Genomic DNA, 19,010 nt, shown 5'->3' on the forward strand with positions numbered 1-19,010 from the left:
GTGTGCCTCTGCAGTACTGGGAATGAAGGGATATACCACACGCCTTTCTGAGATTTATTTATTTATTTTTTATGTCTGTGAGTGTTTTGCCTGTCTGTATATATTTGTACCAGGGTTGTGAGCTGCCATGTAGTGCTCTTAACTGCTCCCTCTTTTAAAGCTTTTTCTTTGTGAAAAAAAATTATGACTACAGAATTGGTGCCTGTTCAAGTCCAGTCAACAGAGAGAAAGAAAATCCAGCCTTTTTACTTAGAATCGATCATGTTACTATCTGCTGAGAGATCTTCATAGGTATCTCTTCAACTTATAAGTGGAAAACATCAAATCTAGAGAAGAGTCGAAAACAGAGCGACCATCACCTCTGCACCTTTCACCCAGAATCAAGATTGAGTCTGTTTGTTTTTGCAGCTGCCCCAGAACACTGGGCCTCAGTGATTCCAGGCAAATGCTTCCCACAGAACTCAACAGTCCACAGAAGAATTGTTAATGCTTGGTGGTTTGCTTTTAATAATTAATTAATTCTGCAAATATGTCCACAGGCATCTCCTGAGCCCTGTCCCTAGAGAACCCATTCAAAAATTTTTGGACAGAGGGTTGAAGAGATATCTCAACAGTTAAGAACACTGCTTGCTCTTACAGAAGACTGGGGTTTGATTCCTAGCATCCACATGGCTGCTCACAACTTTCTGTAATTCCAGTCCTAGGGATTCCAGTGTCCTCTTCTGGCCTCTGCTGACACTAGGCACGTACATGGTGCACAGACATAACTGAGGCAAAACACCCATACATATAAAATACGAAATAGATACATCTATTAAAAGCAAGCAACAAACATGGTTCAGCGGTGCTCAAGTTCCCCACTTAGTCTCAAGATACACCGTGTAGCCTTTTAAGCATGTCTGTCCAGATCTGATCAGGAATCAGGCATTGAGCATGACTACAATGACTCACTGTGCTTCACCCTAGAGTGGGACAAGCCCTTATTTTGTACCTTGTGACTAGTGTGCGGTATTCACCAGAGGAGACTGCTCAGACATGGGTTTAAGCCAGTAGAGAGTCTTTATTGGTTGGACAGCAACTATATAAGTATATGAGTGTTCAGGATCCCAGTGTAGCCCTGAGCCTTTCTCAGGGTGAGCTTTTTTTTTTTTTAAACATTTCATCTATTTTTATTTATTTATTTTAATTTATTTACTATGTATACAGTGTTCTGCCTGCATGTATGGCTGCAGGCCAGAAGAGGGCACCAGATCTCATTACAGATGGTTGTGAGCCACCATGTGGGTGCTGGGAACTGAACTCAGGACCTCTGGAAGAGCAGTTAGTACTATTAATCGCTGAGCCATCTCTCCAGCCCCTCTCAGGGTGAGCTTTTAAGCACAAAAACCATGCTCTGGGTTGACATACTTCAGTTAACAAGAAAAGTCAGCCAGAATCAGAGCTACGGAAGCTAAAAAGCAAGGTTAGTATATTTAGAGACTTTCCCAGAACTGTGGGCTTTGATGGATCAGGCCTTTGTTTTCATTTTCGGCAGGTGGTGCTGTCTGCGTGCCAGTCTTACAGGGAGAATGGCACTTCCTTTGTGAAGTCAGTTAGGCAAAGGTCTGGGGACAACTAAGGTCTGGGGCCGTTACAGGGACACTGATGTTTTCAAGAGTGCAGGCCAAGGGTTTGATGGACTGTCCTTCAGTGAGTGTGTGCCATAGGACTATTTCCCCATGATTCAATTCCAAACTAAAAGCGTCTAGCAGGAGCTGGGCGGTGGTGGCCCACACCTTTAATCCCAGTACTTGGAAGGCAGAAGCAGGTGGAATTCTGTGAGTTTGAGGCCAACCTAGCCTACAGAGCTAGTTCCAGGACAGTTAGGGCTGTTACACAGAGAAACCCTAAGGAGGGAAGATCATATGTGACTGAATATCTGAATCACAGAGAGGTCGACTGTAAATGGAGTTTCTCCATCCTGCCCCATTCTGCAGCCACCTCCTAATAATCACTCAAAATAAAAAGCCTAATAATTTATTATAAATGCTTGGCTGATGGCTCAGGCTTATTACTAGCTAGCTCTTACATTTAAATTAGCCTGTATTTCCTATCTATGCTTTGCCACATGGTTTGTAGCTTGTTACGTCATTTTCTACACATCCTGCTTCCTTGGTGGCTGGCTGGCTTGCATCTTCCCCAACTCTGCCCTTCCTCTTCCCAGAATTCTCCTAGTCTAGCTCTCACTACTCAATCTCTTACCGCTCAGCTATTGGCCAATCAGCTTTATTATTAACAGTGAGCAAAATCCACAGCAGTCAACCATAGGATGGATGGGGTATCCTATTTATGTATCCACCTATTGCTCAAACTCCCAGGATTCTTAGCATCATGGACACTTTCCATAGACAGTGTTCTCTGAGAATGGAGACACACTGATCACCAGATATAAGATACTTGTTCATGATATTTCTAAACACACCATGTGTTACTGAGAGTCAGTGTCACCTAAGTCTTCAGGCCTTTTAAAAAAATTATATATACGTATATGTATATATATATATATACACACACACATATGCATATATATGTATATGAAATTTATTAGAGAGGCTGACAGACTAGGGTCCAGCTAGCCCAACAATCACTGTCTACCAATGGAAAGTCTAAGAATCCAGGCTGGATGTCTCAGCTGGTCTTCAGTATATACCAGAATCCTGAAGAAATAATCTCTAAGCCAACTTGCCAGTGAAGAGGGAGGTAAACAGGCAAGGAGAGTGAGCTTCCTTCCTCTATGTCCTTCATATAGGCTGCCACCAGAAGATATATCCCAGATTAAAGGTGGCTCTTCCCACCTCAAAAGACCTGGATTAAAAGTGGATTTTCCCACTTACAATGATTTAATTAAGAAAAAATTCCCTCACAGGTGTACCTAGCCACTTGAATTTTAGTTAACTCCAGTTGTAGTCAATTTGGAAGCCAAATAGCCCTCATCATCATCATCATCATGTGTACGATATACGTGCAGGCACCTTGGAAGTGAGAGGGGGCATCAGATTTGGAACTGGAGTGACAGACAATTACGAGTAGCCAGCCGTGTGGGTGCAGGGAACCCAACACTGGTCCTCCTGAAAAGCAGCCAGTGTTAACTGCTGAGCCATCTCTCCAGCCTCTTGTGTGAGGTCTCACCAGGCATTTTCCAACTTCGTTTTTGTTTTGACACAGGATTTCTCTGTGTATCCCTGGTTGTCCTGGAACTTTCTCTGTAAACTAGACTAGCCTCAAACTCATGGAGATCTGCCTGCTTCTGTCTCCAAAGTGCTGGGATTAAAGGCATGTGCCACCACCACCTGGCTATGTATGTGTTTCTTTTTTTTTTAATTAATTTATTTTTATTTTATGTGCATTGGTGTTCTGCCTGTATGTGTGTCTGTGTGAGGGTGTCAGATCTTGTAGTTACAGACAGTTGTTAGCTGCCATGTGGGTGCTGGGAATTGAACTCTTGACCTCTGGAAGAGCAGTCAGTGCTCTTAACTGCTGAGCCATCTCTCTAGTCCCGTATGTGTTTCTTTATGTGAGTGTGTACATGTGGGTAAGGGTGCCTACAGAATTCAGAGGAAAGCATTGGATCCCCTGAACCTGAAGCTACAGGCATTTGCCAGCCATCTTAATGCAGGTCTTCTGAAAGAGCAGGGTACACTTCTAAGCACTGAGCCATCTCTCCAGCCCCCACCTTGGTTTCTGTGGGTTTTTTTTGTCTGTTGTTTGTTTGTTTTTGGTTTTTTGTCTGTTTGTTTTGGCTTTTTGTTTGTTTGTTTGTTTGAGATAGGGTCTCAATACATATCCTTGGCTGGTATGGAGCTCACTATGTAGACCAGGATAGCCATAAACTTATAGAGATCTGCCTGCCTCTGTCTCCTTAGTGCTGTGATTAAAGGGGTGCGCCACCGCTTGTTGTGGGGTTTGTTTGTTTTTTGAGATAGGAAATCTCTCTCACTGGGGCCTGGGGCTTTTGATTAGGTCAAGCTGGCTGGCCAACAAGCTAGAGGGTCCACTTGTCTTCACCTCCCCCAAGCTCAGATCACATATGTGTATCACCACATCCAGCTTCTCGTATGGGTGCCAGGGATCAAACTCTGGTCTTCGTGTTTGTATGGCAAGCGTTTTTACCAACTGAGCCATCCGCCCAGCACCCACCAGTTCCAGGGTGCCTAATGCCCTCTCTTCTGGCCTCGGTGAGCACCAAGCATGCGCGTGGTGAACATACATACATACAGGCAAAACACTCATACACATAAAATATTTAAAAAAGATAAACTTGGGAGCTGGAGAGATGACTCAGCGGTTAAGAGCACCGACTGCTCTTCCAGAGGACCTGAGTTCAATTCCCAGCAACCACATGGTGGCTCACAACCATTTGTAATGAGATCTGGCGCCCTCTTCTGTATACATAATAAATAAATCTTTAAAAAAAAAAAAAAAAAAAGGAAAAAAGAAAAACTTGTTTGGTGTGGTGGCACATGTTTTTAATCCCAACACTTGGAAGGCAGAGGCAGGATGGTCTCTGTGAATTCCAGGACAGCCAGAGCTACATAATAGAGAGCGAGGGGGAAAAAAAGAAAGAAAGAAAAGGAAAATCAAGATGAGTTGTAATCACCAACAATAGGAACTGAATGAATTCATTCTGCTGAGTGAATGAATGAATGAATGAATGGGGCCACCTTAGGAAGGGGGTTAAACAAGTAAAGTGGGGTCTACCGAACATCCAAGAAGGTGTCAGAGATTGGGGCTCCTCCAGTCCCTCTTCTGGTCTTATGCTGCCCTAGAAACACATTCAAATTGAGTAGAATGGCTCTTCAAATAAACATGTCTCAGGGTGACTTCTGTTATTTTTTTATTTAATTATTAAGAAAAATATGTTACAAAACAATATCATCCATCATATATTTCTTAATTTCCATTTTTTAAAAAATTAAAGCAATAAAAAAGTCACTTTATAAAATAATACAAAAGAGCATGATCATTTGTGGGGTAGGAGGGACTATCTGAGCTGATGGGCTCAGGAATCCAGTGCTTGCTTCGCCCTGGCTCCCTCCCCAAAGTGGGCTGGGGGCTAGGGAAATAGACGTGGGGTGGGAAGGGGCCCCACTCCTCTGGCCAGGCCTCCCGAAGGCAGTGGGAGAATACAGGCAGTCAGGCATCCACACCCAGGTGGGTCCTGGGCGTGGCAGAGGGCCTGGAAGTAGAGGTGAGTTACCCTGGGACAGCCCCTGTGCTCCTCCTCCTCCAGACAGTCTAGTTTCCACTACTCAGCATCCCCAGCAGCTTGCTGGGCTCCATGCCCTGCTGCTGGGCCACCGTCTGCACATCGAAGCCCATGTGCATAAGGAACTGGGCCACGCTCATCTCCTGCCCTGTAAACTGGTCCCTGAGGGTAGGGCATGAGGGGTTGCAGTGGGGCCAGGGGCAACTGTCCACCAGGTGGAAAGGGCAGCCCTTCACGGGGGCTCTGCTGGCCTTATGGCTGTCATGGAAGCTTCTGTCCCAGCAGTGCAGTGCCCGGGGCAATGACGTCCCCTTCACCTGGACATCCGTCCAATAGCTGTAGAAAGAACCAAGGTGGGGTCGTCCAGGCCATCACTGTCATTGTCTGGGGATGCATTTCAATCCAGCCACACAACTAGTGTAGTGGTTTGGAAGGCCCAGAAGGGGCTCATGGGAAGACACCTACTGGTTTGGGAGGGGTCTATGGGTGTATGGAATTAGTGCTACACATGCAAGCTACCTAGAACCCAGGCGGGACACTGACCTCCGAACGATGATCTCATGTGAGAGGCAGGCGGGGGCAAAGCTGGCCCTGGTAGGGAGATAATCAGCCTGAGTCCCACAGCCTATCCTTTGCCAGATGGCCAACTCTTCCTTTTGCTGTGTCTGGCCAGCCACTTATCTGTCTTGGCCTTGGCTCCAGTACCCACATGGTCCATGCCGACCCTTGCGCTTTGGGCCTCCAAAACCTGCTTCATGTACAGCTCACATAGCCAGAGTCTGCTAGGCAGTGGCAGGAGGCTATCTTGAACACATGAATCTTGGGCCTCTTTTTTTTTTTTTTTTTTTTTTTGAGGCTGGGTCTCATGCAGTCCAGGCTAGCCTCAAACTGGCTATGTAGTCAAGGATGACCTTGATTTCTTATCTTCTTCCTTCTATCTCTCAAGTGTTGGAGAGATGTCTGGTGACTGTGGTGCTGGGGTTGAACCCAGGGCTTTGTACATGCTCAGCAAGCACTGTGCCACGATGATCTGTGAGCCCTCTATTTTATCTATCTATCTATCTATCTATCTATCTATCTATCTATCTATCTATCTAGTCAAGGTCTCACTATGACTAAATGACTAGTGACTAGGCTGGACTTGAACTCACAGAAATTCACCTGCCTCTGCCTCCTAAGTGACACCACACCCATCCTCAAGACCTGTATTTTTAAGGCAAATAGCTTGGAGGACGGCATGAGACACCCAGCCCACACCCCTTGCACACACTCACTGTACATCCTTGAGTGTGCCACGCAGTTCTCGGCCCAGATTCTGGATGTATAGCCACTGGCCCTCCTGAACCGGCTGCCCAGTGAGATGCACATTATCCACGGTCAGCTGGGCCTCATCAAAAAGCCACTGCACCACGAACACTGGACCTGGGAGGAGGATATGGCTCAGCTTGGCCTGCCTGCCTCTGCTGTGGCCTCTGCTGTGGCCCTGCTGTGGCCCTGCTGTGGCCTCTGCTGTGGCCTGCTGTGGCCTCTGCTGTGGCCTCTGCTGTGGCCCTGCTGTGGCCTCTGCTGGCCTGCTGTGCCTCTGCTGTGGCCCTGCTGTGGCCTCTGCTGTGGCCTCTGCTGTGGCCCTGCTGTGGCCTCTGCTGTGGCCCTGCTGTGGCCCTGCTGTGGCCTCTGCTGTGGCCCTGCTGTGGCCTCTGCTGTGGCCCTGCTGTGGCCTCTGCTGTGGCCCTGCTGTGGCCCTGCTGTGGCCTCTGCTGTGGCCCTGCTGTGGCCCTGCTGTGGCCCTGCTGTGGCCTCTGCTGTGGCCTCTGCTGTGGCCCTGCTGTGGCCCTGCTGTGACCTCTGCTGTGGCCCTGCTGTGGCCCTGCTCCTAGCAGGCTCACAGATCAGCTGTGCTCCACACAGCCCAAGTTCCTGTGTCTTTCTTTGTTATGGAGAAGAACTCCAAGCACTGAGCATGCTGGGTAAGCATGCTACACCGAACTACACGGCAGTTCGGTTTCTCCGTTAAAGTCCACTCTCCCTCAAAGGACTCTTGAAAACCCACTGTTACTGTGGCCTGGCTCTCAGGGTCTCTCTGACTTAGATTTGGTGATGCTGTCCCCCCGCATGGGATCTCACTATTCCTGGGAAAGCAGGGCTGGGGGAACTGTTTGGTGGTCTCTAAATACAGAAAGAAAGCCTATGAATTTGGCTCTGATGCCATTGCTTGGGGCCAATAGTTTTGGTGATAAAACTGTGGCAGTCCCAGGTAAGTAGGAATGACTGTTCACCCCAGTATAGGCATGGCCACTTTTGTGGAACAGCGTAAGGTCTGTCTGTGGTCTAACCTCTTTAATTTCAGGACTGGTGTACAACTCAGGATATCCCACCACTTCCCAAATGCCTCAATGAGCCGCCACTCACAGCGCAGAGTCGGGTATACTTTGTAGCCGAAGAAGCAATTCCATTCCTCGCCTTCCTTGAACTGGCGCTGACAGCGCTCTGGTACCATCCCATTCCAGTACCTGCAGCCACAATCACAAGTTAGGCTGTGATATTAAGACACTACCTCGCCCCAGGCCCTTTGCACTAGACGGGGTGATGGCATGGGAGCTACCTGATGCCACGGCGGATGGCCTCTGTGGGCGCACAGTTGATAGTATCAATGCAATCCGATCGGCGATATTGTTTGTTGTCCAGGAACCAGCCTGAGTCAGCCAGGCCCCGCACCTGGATGGATGGGTAGCCCAACTCCTCCAGCAGCTCAGCCACGCGGTCTACATTCAACAGCACCCCGGTGCCCCCAGCGCTGAGGGAAGGCCAGACATGAGGCCAAGTGGCTGGAGAGAAGTGCTTACTGTCCACCCAAAGCCGGCTTCGCCCCAGCCCTCGTCCTGAGGAAGGACTGCCTCTGAACAGTGCATTCTGACTGTAGGCATGCTGCTTGTCCATGGGCAAGACACAAGGGCCTCTCTCCCTCAAGGTCTGGAGACAGAGGACTGGTAAGTTCTAAGCACTGGCCCACAGCTAAGATTGGCAGGACACAGAGCTGACTCTCCTTCCCCTCCTTTTTTCCTGTATCAGTTTCCTTATCTGAAGAAAAAGATAAACTCCGGTGTATCAGGCCCCATCATCCAGTCCAGGCGTGCATTCTCTGTTCCTATTGGAATACAGTCACTGACCAGTCGTCCCAGGCCACCCTGACACTGGGTCCTCAAGAAGAGACATGAGAACACAACTGACCACTAACCTACTATACAGGTGGCTGCAGCCCAACACCCTTGGGGTCCAGAAGCATTCTCTAAACAGTTTCCAGCTCAAACACTCTGAAGCCTGCCCTCTAAGGTGCTCCGAATGAGGCTGATCTCCCCGCTCCTGCCTGCGAAGGCTGGAGCCAGCAAGGCTCTGTGAGGATAGATTCCGGGTCTGCAGGCAGTTCCCTTCCAGCTTCTCCACACATACTCCACACTACCCATGCTCCAGAGCTGCCACAGCAGCCCCTGTCCCCTCCACAGAGGCCTCTTCCCTCGGGTGCACTCTGCTTACCTGCTCCCGGCCAACAGCAGCACTTTAGCCCCGCTCAGCCCTTTGCCTAGGAGCTCCCGCACCACCTCCTGGATGATGAGGGAACCCATGAAGGCATACTCATCTGCAAGGAAAAGGGGGAGCTTTAGGTGAAGTCGGACACGGGACAAGGTCTCCTACTCCGGGAGGCAAGAAAAGGGGTCTGGGCTCTTTTCAGGGATGGGGCAGACTGAGGAGGGAGGATTGAGGTCCTGCTAGGGGGTCCCTCAGGGGCCAGGTGAGCCACAGACAAGCAGGGACCCTAAGGCATGCTACAAAGAGGTTGAGAAAGTCTGTGTTTCCCCAGAAGTTTCACCACCCTGCCCTGTCTCAAGGGGCTGGGAAGCCAGGGACTCACTCTTCTCAGACTTGGGTGAAGCCCCACTCCAAACGTCACTGGAGCAGTAGGGGATGAAGCTGTAACAGGGATCAGGTGAGCCCGCCATGGCCCTCTGTTGCCCAAAGCTACCGTGAAAGACCCCCAAGAAAAATGCTGCCCAGGACAAGACCCTCCGGAAGGACCCCCTCCCCAGGAAGGTCCTCCTTAGAATGGAATTCCCAAAGAAAGGGACTCCCTAGAAGAACCATCATCCCAGGAAGGAACACTAGAAAGGACCCTTAGGAGAGACCTCCCCAAGAAGGACCCTCAAAAAAGGACCATCACCCCCAGGAAGAACCCAGATTTCCACCAAAAACTACCCCAAATATGACTCCCTGCAAAGACCGCCCCAAGAATGAACCCCCATGCTCTAAGAAGGATCCTACAGGACAGGACTCCATGGGAAGGACCACTCCAGGAAAGACTCCCAGGAAGGAACCCCCGCCAAGGGAAATTCATGCTCTCTTACACCATATTGGCATTCCACCAGTGAGGGTTCTCCTCTGGCTGGGAGGATAGAATCCCAGTACCTGGGAAAACAGAGGAAGGGGAAAGGCAGGGATGGGGACTTCCTTCCTGATGACCTCAACGAGGGAAGTGGGTGGGCCCTGGTCTGGTCTGAGGTGCTAGGATGGATAGGGAACGGTGAGCAGATGGACGGACTTAGTTACCCAAGAAGTCACCATACCAAAAAGCGAGGGTGAGCTCACCATAATTTTGGAAACTCGGGCCTGGGATGGGGTTCCCAGGGTGAATGGGTCCTTCCTAGAGTCTGACTATTCCGCCACTTCCCCAGACTGGCCAGCCTGTCGTGTGCTGCTGACCTGTGCGCGTGTGTGGCCAATCTCTGGAGCTCATGAGACGCCGCATGGTGCTGTATCTGGAGTCGCAGTTCTCTCGGTTGAAGCAATACCAGCCGCCTGCAGGCACAGGCACTGGGCTCGGTTCCGCGTCCTGAGGACCCCTCCTGCACCACACCGCAACCCCTAGAACCTACCTTCCAGAAAGAGTAACCACCGCCGACTGCCCTTGGACTCCTTCAAGTAGTAGCTGCAGGGAAGGCGCACAGAGTAGGCAGTCAGTTGGGGATACCTGAGTGCCCGCCCTTTGCTACCCTCCACCCCAAACCCCGAATCCTTAGCCTTTTCCAATTCCGGTACCGAAAGGGTCATTCCACCTGTTGCCTGGAGCTCACCGCAGCCGCACGGGGGCGCCCGCGGCCAATCGCAAGCTGAACTCAGGCTAGTGGAACCCAGCTGATTCCCCGGAGGTGGCGATAGTGAGGAGGGGGAAGGAGGGCCGTGAGGTCCGTGGAAAATTCCCACAGCCCGCCTCGCACGGGACCCGTGTTAACCCTGGCGCGGATGACAGTCGAGGAGAGGCGCTCCCGGGAACGCCGAGGCATTTGAATAATGAGAAATGCCAGGGCTAGTGGCCTGAAAACCGGTAGGGGTCGGGGAGCGCGGCAAGATGCGGGGAGCCACTGTGGCGGTGTCACAGCCTTCCTATCAAGGCCCAGACTAACATCGATCAGCCGAGCCCGTGGGCACCCACAGTCCCTTCCGAACTCTCAACTCCACCTGTGTCCTCTATCTACTTCAGAGTTGAGTGCGTGTGTGAATGCTGCACCTGGGGCCTTCGGTCCCTCTTGGCCCCCTCCTTGCTCAGATTCCTGACTGTCCCGAACCAATCTGGTATGCACAGGGGGAGCCCTGAGACAGGAACCTCCTGTCCCTCAGTGTTGCCTCTTTCTACTGGAGTCGGGGTCACACTGGGACTGCAGTCTCTTTCTGTCCGAGGACCTGAGCACAAAGGCGGGGTGCACGGTGGCCATGGGGTCAGCACATGAGCTGGCCTCGGACCAGGGCTTCAAGAGCTGCCCCCTCCCCCACTTGGGAGGCACCGAGCCAGGCCCTCCCCAGGGCCAGCAGCGCTGGACTCCCTGCTGGAACCCTTTCCTCTGGGGACCAGATCTGCCATTGAAAATGGAGGGTCCAGCGCAGTCTCCGGTTTGTGCGCGCGCAGGGAGGCAGAGGATGCGGGCACCAGGAGCGATGGGACGGCGGCGAGCTAGGCACAGAGCACCGGCGGGGCCAGCCAAGAAGGGCCAACGGCCTCCCGGGGTCCTGCCCAGCGCCGGCCTTACCCGGCGGGGCTGCCGTCATTGCAGGTCACCGACGTGTTCAGTAGGAGGTGAAGGCGCAGGTCCTCGTTGAGCTGCTGCGCAGAGCAGGGGTACAGGGACTGTGCCAGGCTCTTGACTTGCGCCATAAAGCTGTCCATGTTGCCCTCCACGGCCGTGAAGTCCAGCGGGAAGCTCTCCACCGGCTGCCCGGCGCCCGGCGCCACCTCAGCCCGCTGCGGGGGCGGCGGCGGGGGCGGCGGCTGGGGAGGCTGCTGGCCACGGCGCCGCCAGGTCTTTCTGCCCTCGCTGCCCCCAACCCAGTGCAGCAGGCCCAGCAGGAGCAGCACGCGCACCTCTCCGCCCATGGCAATGTCACTCCGTCCCGTGGCCACCTGCGGAGAGCGGGCGGCTGTGAGGCGTCGGTGGCTTGGGGCGCCGGGCCAGGGGGCGCGCGGGCCACTGCTGCTCCTCGGCCCCGGCTCCCGCGCGTTGTTCCTGCCCTGGGCGGCGGGGCAGGCTCTCGGCGTCGAAGCTCTGGAGTCAGGCGCCACCGGTCTCCGCAGCTCGGGCTACGCGCGTAGCCGGCCGAGGGCAACGCAGAGTCTGGGTGCGCTGGCTCGGGCCCGCGCCAATGAGCAGCGGGGGACGAGCTGGGCGTAGTTTGCGGGGGCCGCGGCGGCCCGGGTGCCCGCGCGTTAGAAGTGCCGCCGCCGCCCGGGCGCGGCAGGGGGGAGGGGGCTGCGCTCACTCTTTTCTTGGCGGAGGCTTAGCCTTTTCTTCCCAAACCACAAGCCTGACGGAGGGGCCTGGACTAACTCGTTGCGGCCGCCGGAGGCGCTCCCGGCCCGGCTCCGTGGGGGGCAGCGCGGCCGGGCTGGCCCCGGGCAGTTCCATTCTCCACGGCCAGCCGGCGCCGCTACCCCCGCCCCTCGGAGCGGCCCGGGAGCCGGGAGGAAGAGGCCTTTCCGCATCGGGGGCGCCCTGCCCGCTGCGCAGCTCCCGGGCCCGACGGGCCAATGCGCAGGGTGCGAGCGTTCACCTGGAGCCGCCGGGGCCTTCCCTCCCGCACCCAAACCCAGTGCATTCGTGGGAGACTCGCACTCGGGCTCCCTCCGCACACCTCGCACTGCCCGGAGTCCTGCGCTCACCGTAGGTCCTCGTAGTTGCTCGAGCTGCGCTATCCCGCTGGTGCGCCCAACTGCGCTGCGCTCCCTCTCTGGCGCTGGCGTAGAGCCGCCCGAGACTTTTATCCAGCGGGGCCCCCGGGATCAAAGCGGCGGCGGACACAGGGCTCCGCGCCGAGGGGCCGGTAGTAGCGGCTTAGGGGGGCCTCTGCGAGGAGCGGACAGGTGGGGCCCAAGGCCGGGCTTTCGGGGTCGACCTGCTGGAAAGATCGGGCATGTGAACTCAGCCAGCAGGAGAGACTCCCTCTCCGGTGCGGGTGCCGGAGCACGCAGATGTTAGGAGGCATGTAGGTCAGAGGCGGTGCTGCGACTTAACAGTGTTGGTAGGCCTTGGTAAAGTCCCTTGCTGCTGCACCCCATGAAGAAGACCCCTAAGAACCTCTCCCTGCCGCCACTGGAGGAGAAGAGGGCTGAGGGTCGGAGAAGTTGCCAGCTTGGAGACCTCCTCGCATCTGCCAAGTCATCTCACCTAATGTGACCACCTCCTCTACACATCCCAAGGCTGAGGTGACCAGCGGGAATGAAATTCCTGTCAGAAATCAAAACTGAGAGCCAGCTGTGGCGTGCACAGAAGGCACGGAGATTGCTGCACGTTTTAGGCCAGCCATGGCTACACAATGAACCTCTAAAGTTAAATGAATAAGTAGTCAAAGTTGGGGGAGCAGGGCGCATGATGCTGATGGCAGTAGTGGTCGAACTAGATGCACAAAACACACCCACCCTAGGTGCACCAGCGCCAGCCACTGGTTTTTCTTCACCTTTGCCTGCTGTCTGGTAGCTAGCCTTTTTCTAGAGACAGGAAACACACCTGCCTTTCAGGACACGGGTCCAAACCTTGGGCAGGGCTTCTGCCGCCCACATTTTTATTCATGACAGGAGGAGCCTGCTTCATCTGGTGGGTACCTGCTGCACCTCTTAGGCTTCAGTCCTAGGGAGGAGCCAGGAAGGATGCCGCTGGGGCTGCAGGGCTGTCCTGCCGCTGTTCTGGCTGAGTGATGAGCTGCAGAGAGCAAGTTCCCAGTACACCTTCATACACAGCAGGCCAGCTATCCCAAGAGAAGGGTAAACTGCAGAACCCAAAATGAGGCTGCCTGAAGGTCGTGTATGCTGGGTCCACTCACAGGCACCTGGCGTAGATGTGTGTTCTGTTTCCAGATGGGAACTGAGTTCAGAGGAACTGAGAGGCTCACCAAGCTCTGCTCATTCAGAAATTCACATTTGGGGTGGAAAGATGGCCCAGTGCATAAGAGCACTGGCTGCTCTTGCAAGAACCCAAGTTCAATTTCCAAAACCTACATGGTGGCTCACAACTGTCTGTAATTCTATTTCCAGGGAATACAAAGCCCCCCTCTGGTCTCCTTGGGCACCAGGCACACACATGGTACACAGACACATGTGCAGGCAAAGCACTCATACACATACAAATAATAAAATAAGTTTGTTTTTTTTTTTTTTTTTTTTTTAAAGAGGGCCAGGTGGTGGTGACACACACCATTAATCCCAGCACTTGGGAGTGGATCTCGGGAGTGGATCTCTGTGAGTTCAAGGCCAGCCTGATCTACAGAGCGAGATCCAGGACAGTCAAGGCTACACAAAGAAACTCCGCCAAAAACAAACCAAAAAAAGAAATCCACATTTGCTATCTCTCTGTTGTTGGATCACCTAGTCTGTGCTTGAGCCTGGCCTCAGACAGCAGCTCCACCGTGCTGAGATGCTTGTCTCAGCCCCATGCTGAGTGGCATGGCTGACAGCGTAGAGGTAAGCATTGAGCAAGACCTGCACTAGAAGACGTCGACTCTAGGAGCCCGTTATTCCATGTCTCGGCAGAGAAACGCTAACTTCCAGCTGAGTGCCACTGCTGCATACAGAGCTGCACACAGAGCTGCACACAGAGCAGGGCTGCACCGGGCATGGCCACACACAGGGCCGCACACAGAGCTGCACACAGAGCAGGGCTGCACACAGGGCTGCACACAGAGCTGCACACAGAGCAGGGCTGCACACTGTCCTGGCCTGGAGCCATTTCCTGGTGGGAAGATTTTGGGCAAGGCCCGTGACCTCTCTCTGTGCCTCCGTTTCCTATTCTTTAAAGCGAAGCAGTGACCGTACCTCCGTTGGAGGGTTGTTGTGGGATTGCAGGAGCCCATGCATGAAAGTGCTCAGCAGGGTGGTTATGATTGCCAAAGGAATTCCAGAACAAGCCAGGGACACGCACATTCTATTCTCTGGCCTTTGCTGTAGCGTGATTTAGCCTGCACATCGAACCATAGTGAGTTTGTGTTTGGTTTATTTAAGACTAGTAGCAGCAAAGTTCCAACCAAAACTCCCCTTCACAACTCTGCCCTCACTGTCTTCCCTCTTTCTCCTTCTAAAGTGTCCACTGTGGCCCCTGTTTACACCTCTGTCCTTTAGCTTACATAGGCCGATTTTGTCTTCACCCAAAGCCGTGAGTGTGAGGAAGTCTCCCCAGAATTCAGGCCCTTTCAGTCCACCTACACCAACACTAGAGGCCATTATCACCCTCACAATTGTATGGTAGACTCATCAGCATCGGATCAGACACTGCTTCATGCTAACTTAAGTGGATTTGAGCAATAATATGCAAAATAACAAGTGTTGGTGAGGACATGAAGAAACCGAAGCCCTGTGCCCTGCTGAGGGTGGTATAGAGTGGTTCAGCTGCTACAGAAGACAATCGAGTCCTCCAGAAGTCAAACACAGATCCACCATTGGAGCCAGCAATTCCACTCCTGGGTATAGTCTCCAAAGAATTAGAAACAGGTGTTCAAACAAAAGCTAGTACACAAGTGTTCAGAGCAGCGCAGTTCTCAGTGGCTAAAGGAGGAAGCCGCTCAAAAGGCCACCGGTGTGGTTTATCTCTACAACGGGATGTATTTCAGCTATAAAAAGAAAATTCTGACCTGTGCTACAGTCTTAAAAATGCTACGCTGTGTGAAATAACCCAGACACAAAGGACACATGCTGTATGGCTCCATCGACATGAAATACCCAGGATGGGTGAATCCACAAGGGCAAAAGCCCCACTGGAAGCTACCAGGAGACTGGGAAGACAAGGGAATTAAGGAGTGACTGTTCGCAGGCATGTGGTTTATCTTTGGGGTGATAAAAATGTTCTGAAACTGTGGTGATGTCTGCACACACCATCACCACATGCTTTGTAGGTAGATCTACAAAGGTCTACCAAATGTTGTGGAGTTGTGATACTTCAAAGGATTAGGTCTACATTACTTGAATTTTACCTTTAAAAAAATCCCAAGTTTGGAATGGTGGTATACACCGTTACTTGGACAGTAGATGAGAGAAGGGATCAGGGGTTCAAGACCAGCCCCAGTTACATAGAGAGTTTGATATCAGCCTAAGCTGTAGGAAACCTGTCTCAAAACAAACACAATCTACCACTTTTGATGACAGCAGCTAGACACAAGATAAGCTGGACCAAGCCTGAAGCCAGAGAGCAGGTTGGATAGCACAGGCTGGTGTTCTCCATAATTCCCTTCCTAGCTGGGAATGGAACAGGGTGATGGGAGTGGGAGCTTCTTTCTGTATCTGGAACCCGGCTCTACCATTGCTGGCCTATGGGTCTCTGAGCCCCAGTTCCTGATCTATAAAGTACTTGCTGCACTGTGAGGACCAAGCCAGGCAAGATGCTGGGGATTCTGACTGTCAGGCTCAGGAAACATGTGTTAAAGAACCGCCATCATGGTGGGTGTTGGTGGTACCTCAGGGGCCAGAGTGGTCTGAGATCCTAGGTATAGGAGGCTTGTGAACTGGGAGAGTGAGTCAGACTTGGGAACAATGTTACAAGTCACCTTGTTGTGGTGGCCCCTCAGAGTTAGCCCTGTGGATGTTCAACACATCAGATGCCAGGCAAGGACTGTGCCCCTCCGAGGCAAGGACTGTGCCCTCCCCAGCCTTGGCCACTCCACTGCCCTGTTGGGATGGCTACTGCGAGGCTCTTCCTGTTGTCCTTGCTTGGCTCCCATTAGAGCTGGTTGGTTGGGTGTGTCTGCCTAGCTCAGATCGAGAGTATGCCCAGTAGCAAGGGGGCCAGGGAAAATCACAGTCCCTGGAGCAGGGGCCTATGCATTTTCAGAGCAATAACTCAAGAACAGGACTGGAGTTCGTGGTTTGGTTCTGAGGTTCTGGAGAGAAGGATGGAGTGGGGCAAGGATGCACAGATGGACATAAAGTTAACTTGGGAGCTGCAGGCCTTACCTAGGAAAGTAGGAGCAGTTTCTGGGAAGAAGGAGTCAAGATGGAACTTGTCAGGAAAGAAGAGCTAGCTAGGGTCTGGGTTGAGCTGGTCTCTGGCACTGGGAACGAGGAGGGTACGGCAGAAGTCAGATAGACGCACATGGGTCCCATCTGAGACCCTCTGTGATATCCAGCCAATGAATGGCCTGGTCGGAGGGCTGGGCCAGCAGGCTTAGCAAGTCCAGCAACTCTGGACCCAATTCCCTTGCCCAGATGTGGGACTGGCCTCCCCCTGTATCGATCCGCAGTCCCCAGCCTGCACTCTTACCCAGCTCCATGGTCCAGCTGCTACCTCCCGCTGTCTGGGGTCCAGCTGTTATATGCTGGCCTCAGCCACCAGGCCATACGTGGACATCTGGGTAGCTCTGCACGCCAGCTGCTGGCCTTGGAGGCCTAAGTGAGCAAGAAAACCGGGCAGGCTAGCCCCTCTTCCTGTGGCCTGCACTGAGGGGAAGCTCTGTCGGATTAGCTAAGGTCCCACTTCTAGCTCTCAGTCTGGGCCAGGGCTCAAAGCCACAAGGCTCCTGAAACTAACCCTCTTTTAGTTCCCCCCAAAGCCTTCCCCTCTGTACCCCTATACGTTAGCGTACTCCTTCTTGCGCTGAGGAAAGCAACTCACCAGCAGCAGTGGGGTTGGGGGGTGGCTGAGAGTCAATGGCCATCTTAGCCTGAACTTGAGAGTGCGGAAGGGAACGGGGACATTGAGTCAGTCCCAGCCTCCTCAAGGATGGTAAGCTCTTCTGCTTGACACCGGGAACTTTTCTCTGAGACTTTCAGCTCTGGCTCTTAGAAAACAGGTGGCCATCTGTAGGCAGTGTGTGAGCAGTCTTGAAGTCACTAGGAGTCAGTTCCTTCACTGGGAGCATGAGAGTTCTTAAAGCCAAGAACTGAGGCCCTGTTGCCCCTCAGTGAACCTGTATAGGGATGCCCCAGTGTGAGCAGCTCAGACCACTGAGGTACCTTGGACCCTACTGATGTTTTTGGCAGTACCTGTTTCAACCAGGACCTCTGCAGCCAAGGGCTGCCCTGCCCCACTTCTCTGCTTGGCAGACAGTCCAGTGGGAGGACACTGTTGGATGCTGGCTTGCAGTGACATGGCTAACTGGAGAGGGTCATTAGGGTGTGGCCACATTTCCAAGCTGGGGAGGAAGGGTGTAGATCTGGGAGGGGCTCCTTGTTTATCTGCGGAACTTCTTGGGGTGCTTCTGGAGCACCCTGAGATGCCTAGTATAAGTCCTTGATCCTGATGCTAAGGGCAAAGTTGCTATCGGATGTCCTAAGAGGCGCAAGCTGGTACCAAAGCCTTAACTGTCCAGTTGCTGGCCCCCAGGTGCCTGAAGCAGTAGGCTCTACAGGCCAGAGAGGCTGGTTGCCATGTGACCTCCAGCTCCCTCCTTCCAATCCTGTGATCCTCCGGCAGGCTTGCACGTGGCCTCTGAGGAGGCAGAAACAAACCCTCAGATCTTGCCACTGGGAACCTTTCAGCGCTGGAGGCTGCGGATGCTTCTCTTAAAGGGCTATACCACTTTTAATTCAAAGCAGATCCTTAGAACAGCTGTCTAGCTGCTGGCAGGGGAAGGAGGAGGGCCGTGGCCTGGCAATAGAAGGAAGGTATCCTCAAAAAGGATGCTGAATTTGTTCTCAGAAGTAGTTAAAGCACAGAAGCAGAGGTAGATAGGGGCCGAGGAGCCGAATCTGCTCCCCTCAGCCACTTTCTTCTTTTAGTAAAGGACCCTAGAGCAGCTGGGCGGAGGCCTCTCCTTCTCTCGGAAGAGACAACTGAGTCTGAACAGGTCCCCAGGCAGTGCACTGATTATTCTGGCAGCCTGACCCATGGCAACTTAAAATATTAGGCATATTTAATGATCTCTTTTGCATATCAAACAGGACCTGAGATTATTACTTGACCAGGTGTCTGCCCTGACTGTAAGGCGCTCCCTGAGACCAGACACGGGCATCTCTGAGCACCAGATGGTTCAGATGGGCATTCTTTCACCTGATCCTGAGTTGGGTACAGGGACCTAGACAGGAGCGCTTCTCAGCTAGGTGTCAAATCTTGAGTTGGTGTCTTGGTTCAGTCATTCCACTGACTGAGGGACCCTGAGCCACGACTGTCCACCCTGCTGCAGAGAAAAGAACAAAGGAGGCTAAAGAGCTAATAGGAAGCTACTGGTGGGTCCTCCAAGCATCCCGACACACATATTTGCTTGTTTTGGCAAAGAGAAACAAAGGCTACAGAATAAAATTGGCTTT

General features: G+C 52.8%; 1 protein-coding gene across 2 annotated transcripts; it reads right to left on the reverse strand.

Annotated features, from left to right (window-relative positions):
• Positions 1-4,854: 4,854 nt before the first annotated feature.
• Positions 4,855-12,878, reverse strand: Notum (notum, palmitoleoyl-protein carboxylesterase). 2 transcript variants are annotated; one of them, XM_028853646.2, is made up of 12 exons: positions 12,447-12,878; positions 11,320-11,690; positions 10,171-10,223; positions 9,998-10,093; positions 9,643-9,703; positions 9,153-9,211; positions 8,777-8,879; positions 7,848-8,039; positions 7,655-7,755; positions 6,520-6,667; positions 5,789-5,836; positions 4,855-5,581 (listed from the first exon to the last, which is right to left on the reverse strand). In XM_028853646.2, exons 2-12 carry the CDS (start codon positions 11,661-11,663, stop codon positions 5,275-5,277), a joined length of 1,512 nt encoding a protein of 503 aa, XP_028709479.1. In that variant the 5' UTR covers positions 11,664-11,690; positions 12,447-12,878; the 3' UTR covers positions 4,855-5,274. The 2 variants fall into 2 exon arrangements, with proteins under 2 accessions (XP_028709479.1, XP_028709478.1); XM_028853645.2 differs by lacking the exon at positions 12,447-12,878 and having other exon boundaries at positions 11,320-11,958.
• Positions 12,879-19,010: the final 6,132 nt, after the last annotated feature.

This window comes from Peromyscus leucopus, chromosome 8b (genome assembly GCF_004664715.2).
Source record: "Peromyscus leucopus breed LL Stock chromosome 8b, UCI_PerLeu_2.1, whole genome shotgun sequence".
Lineage (NCBI taxonomy): Eukaryota > Metazoa > Chordata > Mammalia > Rodentia > Cricetidae > Peromyscus > Peromyscus leucopus.

Excerpts from the sequence above, each read along its gene's own strand:
- Notum (XM_028853646.2), bottom strand. The coding sequence starts at position 11,663 with ATGGGCGGAGAGGTGCGCGTGCTGCTCCTGCTGGGCCTGCTGCACTGG. Across the intron at positions 7,756-7,847 it reads GCCATCCGCCGTGGCATCAG|GTACTGGAATGGGATGGTAC; the intron begins GTAGCTCCCATG and ends TTGTGGCTGCAG. Across the intron at positions 6,668-7,654 it reads AGTATACCCGACTCTGCGCT|GTCCAGTGTTCGTGGTGCAG; the intron begins GTGAGTGGCGGC and ends TCCTCCTCCCAG.